The sequence below is a fragment of the Balaenoptera musculus genome, chromosome 6, assembly GCF_009873245.2.
Source record: "Balaenoptera musculus isolate JJ_BM4_2016_0621 chromosome 6, mBalMus1.pri.v3, whole genome shotgun sequence".
NCBI classification, from domain to species: domain Eukaryota; kingdom Metazoa; phylum Chordata; class Mammalia; order Artiodactyla; family Balaenopteridae; genus Balaenoptera; species Balaenoptera musculus.
The window spans coordinates 92,315,139-92,331,762 of NC_045790.1; the positions used below are offsets into that span (position 1 = coordinate 92,315,139).

Consider the following 16,624-nt stretch of genomic DNA (forward strand, 5'->3'; position numbering starts at 1 on the left):
GTCAGTAACCTCCATGATGCACTGCAGATTAGGTAAGATGACAGAGGTGAGGATCAGTGGTATTGAATGAATACCTAAATTTATAGTATTGAACCCTATGACAATGAACGAATGAATATGCCTATGGTTATGAAATACAAAGATTCAAAAGAAACTAGTGATTACAACCTTTTTCGGCCCAGGAGAGATGGGAGACAGGGGACTGCTGTGGAAAGTGAGTTTTGTGTGACCCAGAGGTCAAATGTTTGCTTTTAGGTATCAGTTAACACTGATGGTGGGTTGTCCAATTGGAGTTTAAACGTGTTTATCCTGACAGGTGATTCAGGTATAATTCATGGAAACCCTGGGCTTCACTAGGTCTCCCAATATCCCAGTCGTTGTAAGAAATATGTCAGATTTACTGCTTGAAAAAGGTAAGATGAACTATAATTACTTTAAAAATCAAAACAAAGACATTTCTTTCCCAAAAACATAGCTTTCAGAGGATAAAATTCTAAAATACAAGAAATCCAATCAATTGAAAATCTGTTAGAGTAGTCCTTAAAGAACAAAAAAATCAAAAAAAAAATCTTGTTAAAAATTGAAATGTCTTTCTTTTCATCTTCCTGTTTATCAGGAAAGATATGGCCAATTTTAAATGGACCAATGTTTAGCAAAAAAAGCAAGCATTGGACTTCTGATTCTGGTGTTGATTCACCGGTTTGGGAATCCAAGCTGTTATCTATTACTTTATTTTTTATTCCCTTCATTTTAATTAATACAATTAACAGTGATGGTGCCAGATATAAGGCAAATTAAAACCAGGTCATTCTTCTGGTAAACTGGTCTGGTAAAACCAGGTGGGCTTTTTTTTTTTTTTTTTTTGGGCAGGGGATGTTGGGTGTTGGTGTTGGAGAAGGGTTTGCACCCACAGCTTAAAATGAGGCTTGTAGGTAAACTGCAGATTTCAATGACCTACCCATGATCAAGGACCTGGGGTCCATGGACTCAAAGGCAGACATAGATGGGTTTCAGGGGTGGTGTGAGGATCCAGTGAAAGTCCTGGAATGATGTGTGACGTATAGCTTTTTCTAGGGAGAATACCCATAATCTTCATGGGTCACTTAAAAGTCTGCACGCCACCCCAGGGCCTTAGAACCTACTCTGGTTTCCAATTCCTTACAGGCTTGGCTGCTTCCTTTCACGAGGTTCTCTCTCATCCACTTAAATTGCTTTTGGGATTTTCTTATTCTTTTTGTTTTCTTACAAGATTTCAGCCCTGGAGGGAGACCTGTTCTCACCCTCAGCACATATTCCCTACTTTGTTATATCCCAGGTTTTGCATAAACCCTCTGCTCCCCACTGATGTGAATCCACAATACTGTGGTTTTCTCTTTTGTACATATTTTTCAAGGAAGAACGTTTCCTGAACATGCTGAGACCACTGCCTGAACAAGAGTTGGGTATTCAAACAAGAACTTAGAGATGAACCTGAGTTTAATTTCATTTGCATTTTTTCAAAAAGATAGCACCTTTATTTTCTCTTCTCAAAGCCATTTCTCTAAAACAATTTTTTTCTGTTATAAACTTCACCCCCCACAAATCAGTGCTGCATCTCGGTATCTGACCAGTTTAACAACAGATTTGCCCACGCTTCTGTCTGTCTAGTAATATATGTGATTTTTTTCACTTTTGATTGTTTATGAAATAAAAGTTGTGATCTTGGCAGTTCCTCAAAAAGTTCAACATAGAGTTGCCGTATGACGCAGCTATTCCCATCTCAGTTATATACCCAAGAGAACTGGAAACATATGTTCACAAATGTTCATATTATTCATAAGAGTCAAAAAGTGGAAGCAAGCCAAATGTCTATTAATTGATGAATGGATAAACAAAATGTGGCATATCCTTACAATGGAATATTATATAGCCATTAAAAAGGAATGAAGTACTAATACATGCTACAACATGGATGAAACTTGAAAACGTTGCGTTAAGTGAAAGAAGCCAGTCACAAAAGAACACATATTGTGATTCCATTTATATGAAATGTCCAGAATAGGCAAATCCATAGACAGAAATCCAAAGACAGAAAGTAAATTAGTGGTTGCTAAAAGATAGGGGGAGGGGAGAATTGGTAGTGACTACAGATATGGAGTTTCTTTTTGGAATCATGGAAATGTTGTGTAATTAGATAGTTGTGATATTTGTATGACATTATGAATATGCTAAAAAATACTGAATTATATACATTAAAATGGTTAACATGGTGAATTTCAAGTTTTTTAAAAGCTGTGATCTTTGAGATGATGAAAGAAAGATAAAGATGGTAACAGAATATTCTTGTGCTATTCTGGGAGTGTAAAATTTGGGGCATTCAGGTGGGATCTTCTGAATGCGCTAGGACCTCGTTTTTAAACTCTTTAAACATAAGGATTGCCTATGTAATCTACAATCCACAAACCTGGGGTTTCAGGATTCCCAGGCCACTTGCATTAACCCTCACCCCCATACCCACCAGGAGTCTGTGGCTCACAGTCTGGAACACTTGCTCCGGAATGATTATGTCAGCAAGCTGATTTTTCTCCCTGGACATAAGATGTGTCGTGTGACCGTATGGTACTGTTATTTTGGTTTTAAGTATATAAAAAAAGGCGAAGTGATTGTACCAATTCATTTTTATCCCTATGAATCCACCCAACACAATGTCATCTTCTCAGGTCACAATGCCAAGCACCCAACATACATGTACGTAGGCAAATAACCAGGACAACTGCTGAAACAATGGAATCCTCTTGATTTTACTGGTTAGAGTTGAGCTGCCAAAGGTACTGGGTTTTCATATACAGTAACAGCCAACTTGTTTGTGATCAGACTTCCAGTGACATCAACCTTCAGAAACATCTGTGAACCCAGGGGGACATGGGGAAGAAGCAGCAGGCTCAGAGCCTCCTGAGAACAATGGCCAAAAAGCCCATGCATCCCTCCTCGGAAGCAAAGCCAACCTGACACGTATGTAACACTGAGTTTCCTGGCTTCCTCAAGAAAACTTCAGTTTTGCCCTGGAGGTTTCCATCAGAGAGCCGGAAGTGAAGAGCAGAAGACTGAGAAAGCAGGTTAGAAAAGGAGGGATTGGCAAGAGGTGACAACCCCAGAAACAGATATTTCCCCCATACTGTACAGGAACACATTTTGTATCATGTACACAACATAAAGAACGGCTAAAGCTGTTTTAAAAGTACAGCCGGGGTCATGTAGTATTGGGGTGGGGGGGTAAAAGTTCCCAAATACCACAATTGCCCCCAGACAGCTTCACCAATAGAGCAGACAGCAGTGCAAACCATCAATGAGAAAAGCATTAGTCTGTGAAAGGCAAGCCAAGCCCTGCACATTTGGATAGTTCCTGATGACATCACTGCACCACACCAAGGTACAAAAGGGGCTGATGTTCGTAATGATGACCATGACTCATCAAGAAAAGGTTAAATACTCTCCAGTATACTCTGTTTACTAAGGCAGGGAAGTGTGTAATATATTTTAGAAAGATTTCCTCCCCAAAAAATATTAAAATTGTATAGATTCAGCACTTAAAGGGTTAATCCTCTGTTATCTGAATATTTGCGTACATTACCTCATTTTACAACAATGCTAGTCAATGAGGCATTTTTTTTATAATCATTAGTATCAAATTATTGGCACCATTCAGGTTTAAGGATAGGGACAGGAGAGCAAATTATACAACATAAAAATACAGTTCTGATACAAATATACGAGATCAATTCCACTTAAGTGGTCATAAGAAATGGATGGACATTTTACACACAAGGAAATACAGCTAATAAGTCACCACATGGAAAAGTGCTCAGCCTTGCTAGCAATTAATGAAATAAAACCACCTTTCAAGAAACAACTATACGCACTTATTAAACTAGCAAAAATAAATAAAAATGGCACAACCCAATACTGGCAGAACTATTGGTAAATAGAAATGCTTATACATTGCTGGTGGCATCATAAATTGTAGAGGGGATTCAAGCATTCAGAGAGGATGGGGGGGTTGAACTTGATGACCTTTAAGGTCTTTTCAACCCAGAGACTAGATCTTTCTAGAAAGCAATCTGGCACTATGAAACAAGAGCTATAAAATCCCTCATGCTCTTTGACCTTGTAATCTCTCTTTGGAGATATTCCCAAGGGGAGAATCCAAAGGAAGGAACATTTTTTACAAAGACATTCATAGCAGCACTATTTATAAGAGTGAAAAATTAGATATAACTCAAATATCTAGTAATGGCAAGAAGTGAGGTTAATCATGTTACATGGATACAAAGAAATCAAAATTGGTGAGAGCAGGATCAGTGTTGAAAAGAGGAGCTGTGTGTTAGAGGGAGGAAGTAACCAAAGAGCACGTACACACTGACCGTATTGATGTAAAAATGTGTGCATATTCATTGAGAAAGCATGGGAAACATTTCAGAGGGCTAGTTTGTGGTTACGGGGGTTCTTAGTTATTCCTGCAAAGTTGTTCAAGTGCATAATAAAAATTTAAAAACACATTTCTTGAAACTATATAAAAAGAGAGCAAAGTTTCTTCTGGTCAAGTTTCTATCAACAGGACATGAGTTGATCAACTTTAGAAATAATTTTCCTTTATGGAACACCCAAATGAATCCTGATATCAAGTCACTTTGTAAGGATTTTTAGACAATTTAAACTATAATGTCTTACTTTGGGTTCAATAATAACTTTTATATATCCCAAATAATATCATATACCATAAATTCACAAGTTAAATTGTATTTCAGATTAAGCTGAAGCACCTTCAGCCCTGGTGACTGCAACTTTCCTTTTTTAGCTCACCTACTTGTGTCTGAATAAAAATGAATGTTAAAGACTTTGTAAGATCTGTGTATTTACCAGTGTAAATGAAAAACCAGCAGTAAAGAATTATTCTCTCATTAAAAATGACTCTAACAACAGTCAAAGCTTGGTGCAAGTGTCAATCATACAAAATCACATGGTTGAGATTGACAGCAAAGGATTCCGTGCCATATTAACCCCTGTGGTTATTAATATATACACACAGGTACTTCTGAAAAGGAATCCTGGTTTTCCCATCTTTCTTCTAGGCTTACCAAATCCTGTCTCAACTACACTGAGTAGCAGAAAAACTCTAATACTCAGGAGACATAAAATATCTTTTCCGATAGAAGTCAAGCCAGAAGTTGGCTTCGACTAACCACAGAGACCTGGGCCAACCGAGCACACATTTGTATGTTGTGCTAGAGTGATCACACAAAGCCCGAAGAAAGAAAACGGACAGAAGGCACCATGCCATCCTCCAGGCACCAAGGGGAGAATTTCACAGTTCGGTCATCAACAGTCTTTTCATCATTTTCTCTCTCTCCAGTTCCTGCCGGAGCGTCTCTGCACTGAAAAAGAATAAGGTGACAAAATGGTGAGATACACGCTCAAAAATGGTAAGAGCAGTCTCAGTTTAAATGTCGTCTCCCAGATTCTTTCCCAATCTGAGTTCTTGACTTTCTCTTTCAGGCTCCTTAAGGACCCCCTACATTTGCTAGCATTACAGTGACCTGAAATAGGCTGCCTATGGGTTTCCCCCACCAGACGGAGAGCTTCTGAAGGCACCGCTCCTCAGGGGACTGACTGTTATATATGCCATTCCTCTCTGAAACCCTGGAGCCTAGCATAGGATCTGGCACATAGAAGCCTCTCAGTAAAGGTCATTTAAATGAATGGGAAAATGTCCAGGGGTTAGATTTCTTTAAATCATGTTTTCAATTGGTTTCATATGCACTGTCTCCCAGAATTACCTCCAATGTTTTAATAAATAAAATTGAATGAAGTAAAATTGGCTGCTTTAAGAGGTTGCTGCTGAGTTCTTGGCCCTCGAGCCCAGTTGCCTATCTATGGAATTTATCTCCACTGTTTAGGTGCACGCATACACACACACACACACACACACACACACACACACCCCACAGGAAGTACACGTCTTGAAAGGCACAATCAATTCTTTAAATAATTTCATTCAGAGTAGAAAGCAATGTTTCTACTATGGCCAGGAAGGCTTTACACAATCTGGCCCCAGCCTACAGCTTCATGGGCTTCCTCTCCTGTCGTTCACTACCTCTCTGGCTGCACCAGCCCCCTTAACTCCTCCTTAGCCATGCCAGGCTCACTCCACCTCAGAAGCCTTAGCACCGGCTCTTCCCTCTGACTACTATACTCCTTTCCCAAACATCTGCAGCTTGCTCCCCTCACCACCTTCAGCTCTCTGCTTAAATGCCACCTGGGTGAGACCATCCCAGCATGCCCTATTGCCCTTCATGGATTTATGTCCCTAGCACTTGTCACTATCTCACACACACATACACACACTCATTCAATGTCTCTCTCCCCTCCCCCGACACTAAACTGTAAACTCCATAAAGGTAGCACTTTCATCTGTTTTGTTCACTCTACATCCCTAGCACCTAGAATAGCGTCTAGCCTTTGACGACATTTTAATAAACATCAATATTCAGAGAATATTCAGAGAATAAATGAATAAAAGAATGAAGAAGAGAGTGGTAGATGTCACAAACACAATGCACCTAGAGCCTGTGCCTGGTTTTCCTGTCATCAGAGTTACCTGTTGGTACCTGCTGATCTGACTCACCTGGCCACTGGAGAAACAGGCTTCCGAATGGTGTAGATGGTCTGCACTGTGGAGACGGTCTCTGTCAAAGGCCTCAGGGTTGCTGCTGGAATCAGTGGGGAAGACTGGCCAGGACAGCATTGTAATTTACTGTCTCTAAAGTCTGCCTGGAGAGGAAACAGAAAAGAGGAAATCAATCTCAGTTTGGGTCCCATTTTTACACTGTCAGCTGCTCCCTAAGCCTTACCACACAGTCCCTGTTATTTTATTTATTTAAGAAATTTTATTTAATTAATTAATTTATTTATTTTTGGCTGCGTTGGGTCCTCGTTGCTGCGCATGGACTTTCTCTAGTTGCGGCAAGCGGGGGCTACTCTTCGTTGCGGTGCGTGGGCTTCTCATTACGGTGGCTTCTCTTGTTGTAGAGCATGGGTTCCATGCGCATGGGCTTCAGTAGTTGTGGCATGCGGGCTCAGTAGTTGTGGCACGTGGGCTCTAGAGTGCAGGCTCAGTAGTTGTGGCGCACGGGCTTAGTTGCTCCGCGGCATGTGGGATCTTCCCGGACCAGGGCTCGAACCTGTGTCCCCTGCATTGGCAGGCGTATTCTTAACCACTGCACCACCAGGGAAGCCCAGTCCCTGTTATTTTTTAATAATAGTTAATCAATTGCCATTTATTAAACGATTTTGCTTAGTGCTAGCCACTATGCTAAGCACTTGACATACGTTACCTCTGGACAATCTTAAAGGTAGAGGTCATGTTTCATCACATGTTAGACACCATCATTTGTAAGATGCACCATTTTTGCATGTGCCACAGAGAAAGAAAAAGTAACCATTCGAACTCTGTCATGTACACTATTGTAATAAACATTCTGATTTCAGAGATGTTAGAAGGTGGAAAAACGCACATCTTGGAACTGATTTTATGGAAAAGGAAAGTGAGGCTCAAAGAGGTTAAGTAATCTTCCCAAGGTCACACAGTTAATAAGTATTAAGAACCAGTATTTAGAACCAGGGTTGGCTGACTTCATAATTGGTGTTTTTTACCATTATAACAATGGTTCCCAAAGTATGGGCCCCAGACTAGCAGCATCAGTACCATCTTGAAACTTGGTGAAAATGCAAATTCTCAGGCCCCAACTAAGACCTTTGGAACCAGAATGTTTGGGGACAAAGTCCAGCAATCTGTGTTTTTACGAGACCTTCAGATGATTCTGATATACAGTAGAGTTTGAGAACTATTGGTCTAGAGTACACTGCCTCATTTGGAGAGGATAATTTATTGTTGTTTCCATTACAAAGCAAGATATGCTTATTACTTTACATAGAAAACTCAGAAGATATATAAAAGTAAATAAATGAAGAAATTCCATAATCCCTTACTATCACTCTCAGTGTATTTCCTCATAGCATTTTTTCTATGCATACTTTTTTGTTTGTTTTATATCCTTTCAGTAGTACCAGCTATATATTTTATAACTTGAGTTTTCATGCTAGTTCCTGGCCCCAAACTTGGAGAAATTTTTCACGTGGCTTTCTAAAGAAGAGGTTTTGATCATCAAATGAGCAATATATTTCTAGTGATTAGACAGACGATGAGCTGTCCCTCCTAGGGAAACATGGAAAACCACAAAAATACCAGGTGTAGTTGTAGTTCTGTAAGGGTATATCTGGCTTGAGCAATGGGGAGAATCTTATCTTTGAGAGGTCCTGAAAGACTACTGCTGAGAAATACAAGCCCTTGTTTGTTTTACAAGTGCCTCTAGAGAGAGAACTGACCTGGCCTGGGCTGGAGCAATGCCAAAGAATTGACCACGAGAACAGGAGCATTGTAGAGTTGCTAGCATGTGATGTTTGCCACAGGGAGCTTTCCCAAACTTTGGGCTGTAGTGGTCACTTGTGTGATTTACCAGATAATCCTGGCTCGTTGATTTCCATGGTAGCATTACACTTCCCTATCCCACTTTGAAGTTAGGCATGACCATGTGCCTTGTTTTGGCCAAAGAAATGTGGTGCCATGTTTTATTTCCATTGGAAGATTTAAGTGCTAGTGGATGATTGTCACCTCTTTTTTTTTCACCTCTGCCACTGTGACTAGCAATGTTTCAGATGGCAGCTGCTCCATTCTGGGTCCCAGAAACAGAGCAACACAGAGCAGAATGTGTAGCCCACTCCTGACAGACGTGCAGCGTGAGTAGTCATAATTCTAGTTATTACTTTAAAATGTATATCTCAGAAATAACTAAATTTCCTTGTCAATTGCATTATTATGAACTTTCATCAAATCTTTAACCGTGGTCATTTTTAAGTCTTTTGTCATTTACAGATAGTTCTGGGTGTACTCTGATGCTTTTGCAAAAGTGTTCCTATAAAAGTGTTTCATCTTCAAGGAATTCATGGAAAAGACTCTGACAAGTACAGGTTTCTGGTAACTGACTATACTGCTGAACTGAATAAATAAGCATTTTCAGAACTCTAATGGAAAACTGATGAATTCATAAAAGTGCTAACAAAAGATCAAGATGAAAAAAAAATTAATTACATGGGACTGAATGAACTGATGAGGATGATTATAATCGTGACTTTCTGTTTGAACAACAACAACAAAAAAAAATGGAAATTCAATTTGTCATTTTAAAGCATGACTTAGCCCAGCCTTCCTGATACAGGAGCTGGGGTAAGAAGTTATTTTGTTGTTTCAGTGAAGTTGGGGGAGGTTGGGCTTTTGATGCCAATTTTGATCCTTTCTGGAAAAAAGAGGGACATTTACACTTACATACAAAGGCAAAAGTGGGTAAAAGTACCAGGGCCTGAGCATGAATCAAGGCAGTGGCACCAGACTTTATTAATAGTCATTATATTCTTTACTGCCATGCACTCAAAGTAGAAAAAGAAAGAGCCAGCTTCACTTAAGAATGACCTTAGGGAGCAGTGAAAATTACTATTATTAAATCTCAACCCTGAGAACTTGCCTTAATATTTGTTGAATGAAGAACTGAATGAACGGACTTTTGCTGGAACAAAGCAGATAACACAGGGACAGACCAGGTTAGGCAGAAGAACATGGGACAGAAATCTGACCAGAGCCAGGCAGGGGCCCTCATCTTAGACAGACCAAGGCCCTGGGCTGAGTATCAAGTAGAGTTAACAGGCCCAAATACAAGCCAGAAACTGGTCTCAGGATTAAGCAAGGAGCCTGGTTGTTGAAACCAGGCCCAAGGTCAATGCTGGATCAACTGCCAGAATAACTTTGGGTGGAGTTCCCTGGAGCTGCTGAGCTCCCCCATGAGTGTGGTCCGGATAGGTGTGGAGGCCTGTGGAGAGGCCAACCCTGCAGCAAGGTCAAGTGTCTTGACCTTGGAGGGGAGGAAAAGACAATATGACACACGGGGGTAGGGGGGGTGGTGGCGGGAGGCGGGTAAGAAAATTAGGAAGCTGAAGCTCATGAATTTGGCTTCTGTTACCATCCAGCTGTTAGTAACTCCCTAATTATAATCTCCAGTCTGGTCCTGTCTCCTGATACAGACTTGGATATCCAACTGCCCATTCATTGTTTCCATTCAGATGTTTCCAAGGCATTTCTAACACATCACGGCCAAAGGCAAACTCATTATCCCTCCCAATCCACTCTTCCCTAAGATTTCCTTATCTTAGTGAATGGACCCACTCTCCATCCACATTCTGCAAGTCAGAAATCTGGGAGCCCTTTTTGGCCCTCCCTCTCCCTCACCCTCATCCAATCCAATTTCTTACCAGCCTCTTTTTTGTTTTTTTTAAGAATCTTTTTTTTTTTTAAGATTTTTTTTTGATGTGGACCATTTTTAAAGTCTTTATTGAATTTGTTACAATATTGCTTCTGTTTTATGTTTTGGTTTTTTGGCCACCAGCCATGTGGGATCTTAGCTCCCCGACCAGGGATTGAACCCACACCCCTTTGCACTGGAAGGCGAAGTCTTAACCACTGAAATGCCAGGGAAGTCCCCCTTACCAGCCTCTTAAGTATCCCCCTGATCTGTGCTCATCTCTCCACCTCCACCATCAACACCACTCTGGATCACACTCTCTGCCTTCTCTCCCTTGAACTATTGTCCTAGATTTCTAGGCTACTTCCCTGAGTCCACTCTGCCTGAACCCAGCTCTGCTCCCACTGCCATCACAGGGATCATTTCCAAATGCAGCTGCCCTGTTACTACCCTGCTCAAAGTCCTTCAAAGGCTTCCCATTGCTCGTAGGATCCAGATCAGAGCCCCTCCTTTGGCCTACAAAGCCAAGCATGGTTTTGCACTATAGGGTTTGTCCCTGCTTTCCTCCCCTTCCTCCTCTCATGCCTCACACCCTCGCTCTCTGCCTTCTAGGTCCACTGGCCTTCATTTCAGTCCCCTGAATGTGGGATGGCTCCTCTGCCCCAGGACTCTGGTTCATGCTGTTCCCTCTGCCTGCTCCAGCTGCCTTCAAGGCCCTCTTGCCCAGTTCTTAAAAGTCCCGGCATGGTTTCTGACATTGGCTTCCTGCTCCATCTTGGCCCCCAGCTTTTCAGGAAAGGCTTCCCTCGCAGCACTGCCAAGGCTGGGGAGCAGGCCAGAGTGCCCGCCACGGCCAGCAGAGGAAGTGGAGCCGGAGCTTCCAGCTGGGGAGCTGTGCCTAGCCAAACTGCAGGGGCCAGATGAATGCTGGGGCAGCAGCACTGAACAGCCTGGCCCAGCCCCTGTGTCTCTGCCCTCTGGTTCTTAAAAGGCAGGTTCTGGAAGCAGATCATGACCCTAGCATGGATTGTTCTAGAAACCTGCTTTTGTCTCTGCATGGACTGCTGAACACCTTCCCAGTTCTGTTCATCCTCCGAAACATCAATCAGCCACTGCTCACACCCTCCCTGTTCATGTGGCTGGCCACCTCAGATAGTGACCATCACCTAACCCATGAGACTGCACTTCAAGCTACCCCTAGGCCACTTCACAGCCCACCTCACAGATCCTCTAGACTGGCCTTTGGAAGGAGCCTCAGGGATCACTTGGTTCTTGGTTCTAGGAATCGCATACTCTGATCCCTGGGAGGAGGAGAGGGTGAGGGGAAAGAGGAGGGAGCCTCTTCTGCCCCCCCATTTGAGCCTCCCCACTTCTGCTCAGTAGATGGTGAGCTTCTGCAGAAGCTTTTAGTTAAAGAAAAAAAGTTGAGCAGCTGAAAAGAATCCTGAAAATCATCGAACTCTCTCATTTTGCAGATGAGGAAACTACATTTAAATGTTTAAAAACATTTCAACAGTTTGCAAAGAGTTTAAATAAGCTGCTCAGCGACACAGAGAGCCATGGTAACGGGAAAGCCAGTTGTCATGACTACCTGCTCTTGTTAAGTACACCACCTGCCTCTCCAGCGTTGAGAAACAACAGTCATACTTGACATTTGTGGGGTGGTCTGTGGTCGATAAAGTACTTTCAAGTTCTTGATCCCTTTTGATCCTTCCCTCAACCAGATATAAGAAGGAGGATGTTATTACTATTTCCACTTTAAGTAAGAGGAGACTGGTGCTCAGACTGGTAAAATAACTTAACCTAAAATCTTCCCGTTATCAAAATGCAGATCCAACCCAAAAGAATTAAAAACAGGGACTCAGACAAATATAGGTACCTGCATGTTCACAGCAGCATTATTCACATTAGCCAAAAGGTGGAGACAACCCATCAATGCCCATCAGTGAATGAATGGATCAACAAGTTATGGTATATAAGTACAACGGAATATTATTCCTCCATAAGAAGAAATGAAGTACTGATATATCTTACAGTGTGCATGAGCCTTACAAACATTATGCTAAGTGACAGAAGCCAGACACAATAGGTCACACAGTATATGATTCCATTTTTATGGAATATCCAAACTGGGCAAATCCAAAAAGACAGAACACAGATTGGTGGTTGACAGGGCCCAGAGGGAAGGGGAAAATGGGAAGTGACTGTTTGATGGGTATGAGGTTTCCTTTGGGGGTGATGAAAAGGTTTTAGAATTAGATAGAGGTGGTAGTTGCATGACACTGAATGTACTAAATGTTACTGTGTTGTCACTTTAAAGTGGTTAATTTTTGGGGCTTCCCTGGTGGCGCAGTAGTTGAGAGTCTGCCTGCCAATGCAGGGGACGCGGGTTTGGGCCCTGGTCTGGGAAGATCCCACATGCCGCGGAGCAAATGGGCCCGTGAGCCACAATTACTGAGCCTGCGCGTCTGGAGCCTGTGCTCCGCAACAAGAGAGGCCGCGATAGTGAGAAGGCCGCGATAGTGAGAAGCCCGCGCACCGCGATGAAGAGTGGTCCCCACTTGCCGCAACTAGAGAAAGCCCTCGCACAGAAACGAAGACCCAACACAGCCATAAATAAATAAATAAATAAACCCAAAAGTTTAAAAAAAAACCAAAACATTAAAGTGGTTAATTTTATGTTACATGAAGCTCACCTCAATAAAATAAAACTAGAAGATGCAGACCCCCAAACCCAAGCTCCTTCCCAGCCTCACAGAGTTCACAGTGATCAAAAGAAGCTGTTGGCACTGCTGGCTGGCAACCCACAGGAAAGCACGCCACCTGGGAACAATGTCTCGAAACACAGATCTGTTTTCCGGATCTACTTACGGTAAACTGTGGCCCTGTTATGAAAGGATCAGGAAAAGGGGTCACTGTATCAGCCGGGAATGTTTTTATCTTCAAAAAAGAGACAGAGAAGAGTGTTACTTTCAGATTAGAAAACAAAGTTTTGAAATCTTTGGCAGTGCATTTTTAAACCGAACTGAAGGTTTCAGGGGAACACACACCGAGCCTTCATTACTTGTTGAAGAAATACACCAAGGGTCTCTAGGAGTGTTGCCCAGCGCTCGTATCTGTGCCCATTGTTGTGCTATAGGGCCAGGCCGCTGCAAGAAAGACAGGCTGGAGTCTTCCTCGCCCTGACCATGACCAGGGCGTATAATGAGGCAGGTGAGGGCTCCCTGGGGGCCTGCTGACGGCTCCCCTGCAGCTGTGGAGAATGGACTAGAGGCCGCTGAGAGGGCACATCTGGGAACACAGTGTATCAGAGTGGACAGAGTACCAGGAGGCCTGGACTAAGCAGGCCAGGAGGATTCCCTGTCTGTTCACTTTAGTTGCTGGGCTCCCTGTAAACTCTGGGCCATAGAGGGAAACCTCAGGGAAACCCATGTAAGCATGGGAGAATCCCACCGCCGTGGCCTTGGGAACAGAAGGCATGGTGATCAGAAGCGCCCCGTGCTGGGGTCTGAAAGAGGGTGGACGCCCCGGCATGATCAGGTAGGGTTAAGTGGCCAAAAAGAACCTTTGCTTCCATTTCTTTCTCTTGGGTCATTTCATCTTTGGCCTCCTGGAGGCCTTGGAGGATGGGGGGCGGGGGTGTGTGTATTTCTTTAAGCTGGCCTAGAGGACTGCCAGCAGGCCCAGGGTCCTGATGACTGTGGCACTAGCTTTGTCTGCAACCCACAGGGGCACAGAAATTGCCTGCTGGTGAATGCACACTGTGCCATCCGCCACCAGAGGGCTGCAGCCAAGACACCGAGGCCACCACTCCCTATGCGCCACCGCCTTAGTGTCTCTCAAAGTCTTGCCTATGGACCCTGGAGTAGTTACCTGATGGCCTTGAGTCATTCTAATGGACGGTAAGGTAGGGAGGAGCGGGAACACATCAGACCAGACCCAAATCTGCTGAGGGTTCTGAATGAGTTGAGTAGGTCTCAACTCAACCGATCTAGAAATGACAATGTCCTTGCAGTGGGCACTGAGATGTCCAGCCCAAGCCTGCTCCCCTTCCGCCAACTCTCCTTAGTCTCTTTAAATATCTCAAAATTCCCAGGGACTCAGCTGCCAGCTCGGGCTGCTGGTAGTGACTGCCTGCAGCATAGCAAGAGAAAGACTGGGGGGAACCTTTCTCCTCGCAGGGCCTAACATGGTGTTCTGAGACCAAAAGCAAAGTGAAAGTAACATACAGACAAGACTCAGACCATCATGAAATAAAAGGGGAAAAGAGGATTATTATCGCTATTAAAGAAACGTGAAAGTTGGCAACTTCAAAGAATTATTTTATACCTGCTCTAAAGAAGAAAAAGACATTCCAACAGTTACACTCTGGGTTGCCGGGCTCTGGCAAAGCACATTCACTCTTCTGATGATGGCGCTGATGGTCATTGGTATCACCACTTTAGAATGACTTTAGCAAAGCCAAAGTTGCAATACTGAACCCAGCAGGGTCTGGCCTGAGAAAATAAAATACCTGACACACAAGCTATATGTGTTCCCTCGAATAGTGACAAACTGGAAACAAAGCACGCGTCCTGCAGTAAAGAGTTTGTTAGGTAGATGGTGGACCATTCACTTGATGTAATATACAGTATGTGGCACCAAAAACAAGCTAGAAACAATAAAACATTAAGCGAAAGAGGAAAACAGGAGATGATATGGATACTCTGATTTAACTATGTAAAATTATGAATGAATGCAAATAAATATTAGAAGGAAACATGCAAAAATGAAAAAAAGTTGTGCTAGGTTGCGATTATGGGTGATTCCCTTCAAGTCATTATATAATTCTCATATTGTCATCTTGATAAATAGCAGGAAAACACAAGTTAAAAGCTTTTGTTTTCAATAGAAATGCAACTAAGAATTTTTCTCTCTGTGGAAAGCATCTATCCTCAGCACGGCTCTAGGAGAACAAACTCTTCACGGTTCTTGAGACCTAGAGACGAAGGGGCGGGACCACAGCCATGGGTCCCAGTTTGACCAGGGATGGCTGGACCAAACTCTGCAGTCATCCTGGAGTGAGAGCCCCTGTGGCCCTGGGCTCCTCCGGAGGTCTGGTGCTTGTGCACACCCACGGGCTGCCTCCTGGTGGCTCCTGCCCGCCTCACCTCACCTCTCCTGGCCGGGCCCCTCTCCCTGCCAGGGTACCTACCAGCCTCGTTTTGATTGGAGGGTGCATGCAAACTCCAGTGGTCTCTTCCTTCATGGGGAGAGAGAGTGGAGGAGAACAGCGAGAGTGGGCACAGTGGGGGGCGCTGGCGGGCTCTGCCTGCTCACGAGGAGAGGAGAGAAGGGGGGGGAGGAGGAGGAGGAGGAGGAGAGAAGGGAGGGGAAGGAGAGAAAGACAGCACAGTGCAAGATGGATCTGTCGACTCCAGACAGCTCTCAAGCCAGCCTCACCCACAGCCTCCTTCCAGCCTCTGGCCACCTGGCTTCTGGTCCCTCCCTCTTCCCTCCTCTCTCCACCATCTCTCCTCCTCTCTGGCCCTCCTCTGTCTTCTCCACTATCTGAGCAGAACGACACATCAAAACCCCATTGCTGAGGCTGGCAGGTAGGGGCCATGTCCTGTGCCAAGTGCACAGGACTGGTGTGCTGTTGAGGATTCTGAAGCATTGCCCAGGCCAAGCCAGAAAGAGCTCAGATGAATCAGTGAAGCCAGCCATGGGGGCAAAATGAGCAATGGCCACATACTGGAGAGTCTTTGCCTTCCATGCCCCATGGTCTCCTGTAACTCTGCTAAGTAAGGGCCCACATTATAAGTGGATAAGTGAGTAGATGCCCAACAGAGAGCTACAAGAAAGAGGTACATCAGTGAGAAGGAACACAGAGTTTAACATTTAATCTGTCATGGCTCTTTATCTGTGTTCAGAAAATATATTGGCCGTGACCCTCCTCCCACATCTATGGACCCAGGCCTTGGCATCTCGTATTGGCACTGGGGGGTGAGGGGGCTTGCTGCTTAGCTAGGAGATACCAAGCATTGTGAGAAAATGCCATGTCATTTGGGATACCGGGTTCCCTGGCCCCAGCCCTAAAGAGTGCCATGCACCCAGCAGAGATCCAACAGCTTGTACTGGTGAGGATGAGAATGGTGAGGGGAGAATGCTCTGAGGTCAGGGGAGGGAGCCACTGACAGGGTCAGTTTGGGTCTCAGGAAAGAACCATTACTCCAGGGAACAAATACATGCATCTTTTA

At 43.8% G+C, this 16,624-nt stretch overlaps 1 protein-coding gene across 4 annotated transcripts in view; it reads right to left on the reverse strand.

Moving 5' to 3' along the window:
• Positions 1-2,756: 2,756 nt before the first annotated feature.
• EPB41L4B (erythrocyte membrane protein band 4.1 like 4B) overlaps positions 2,757-16,624 on the reverse strand; it is a 143,955-nt gene continuing 130,087 nt past the window's right edge. For 3 of the 4 annotated variants that reach the window (XM_036855406.1, XM_036855405.1, XM_036855404.1), the window contains 4 exons: positions 15,580-15,696; positions 13,257-13,325; positions 6,662-6,807; positions 2,757-5,411 (listed from right to left, as the gene is read on the reverse strand). In XM_036855406.1, coding sequence (XP_036711301.1) covers positions 5,342-5,411; positions 6,662-6,807; positions 13,257-13,325; positions 15,580-15,696 — 402 coding nt within the window. In that variant the 3' untranslated portion in view covers positions 2,757-5,341. The remainder of the gene's footprint in view (positions 5,412-6,661; positions 6,808-13,256; positions 13,326-15,579; positions 15,697-16,624) is intronic. The other variant, XM_036855407.1, reaches the window with a different exon arrangement.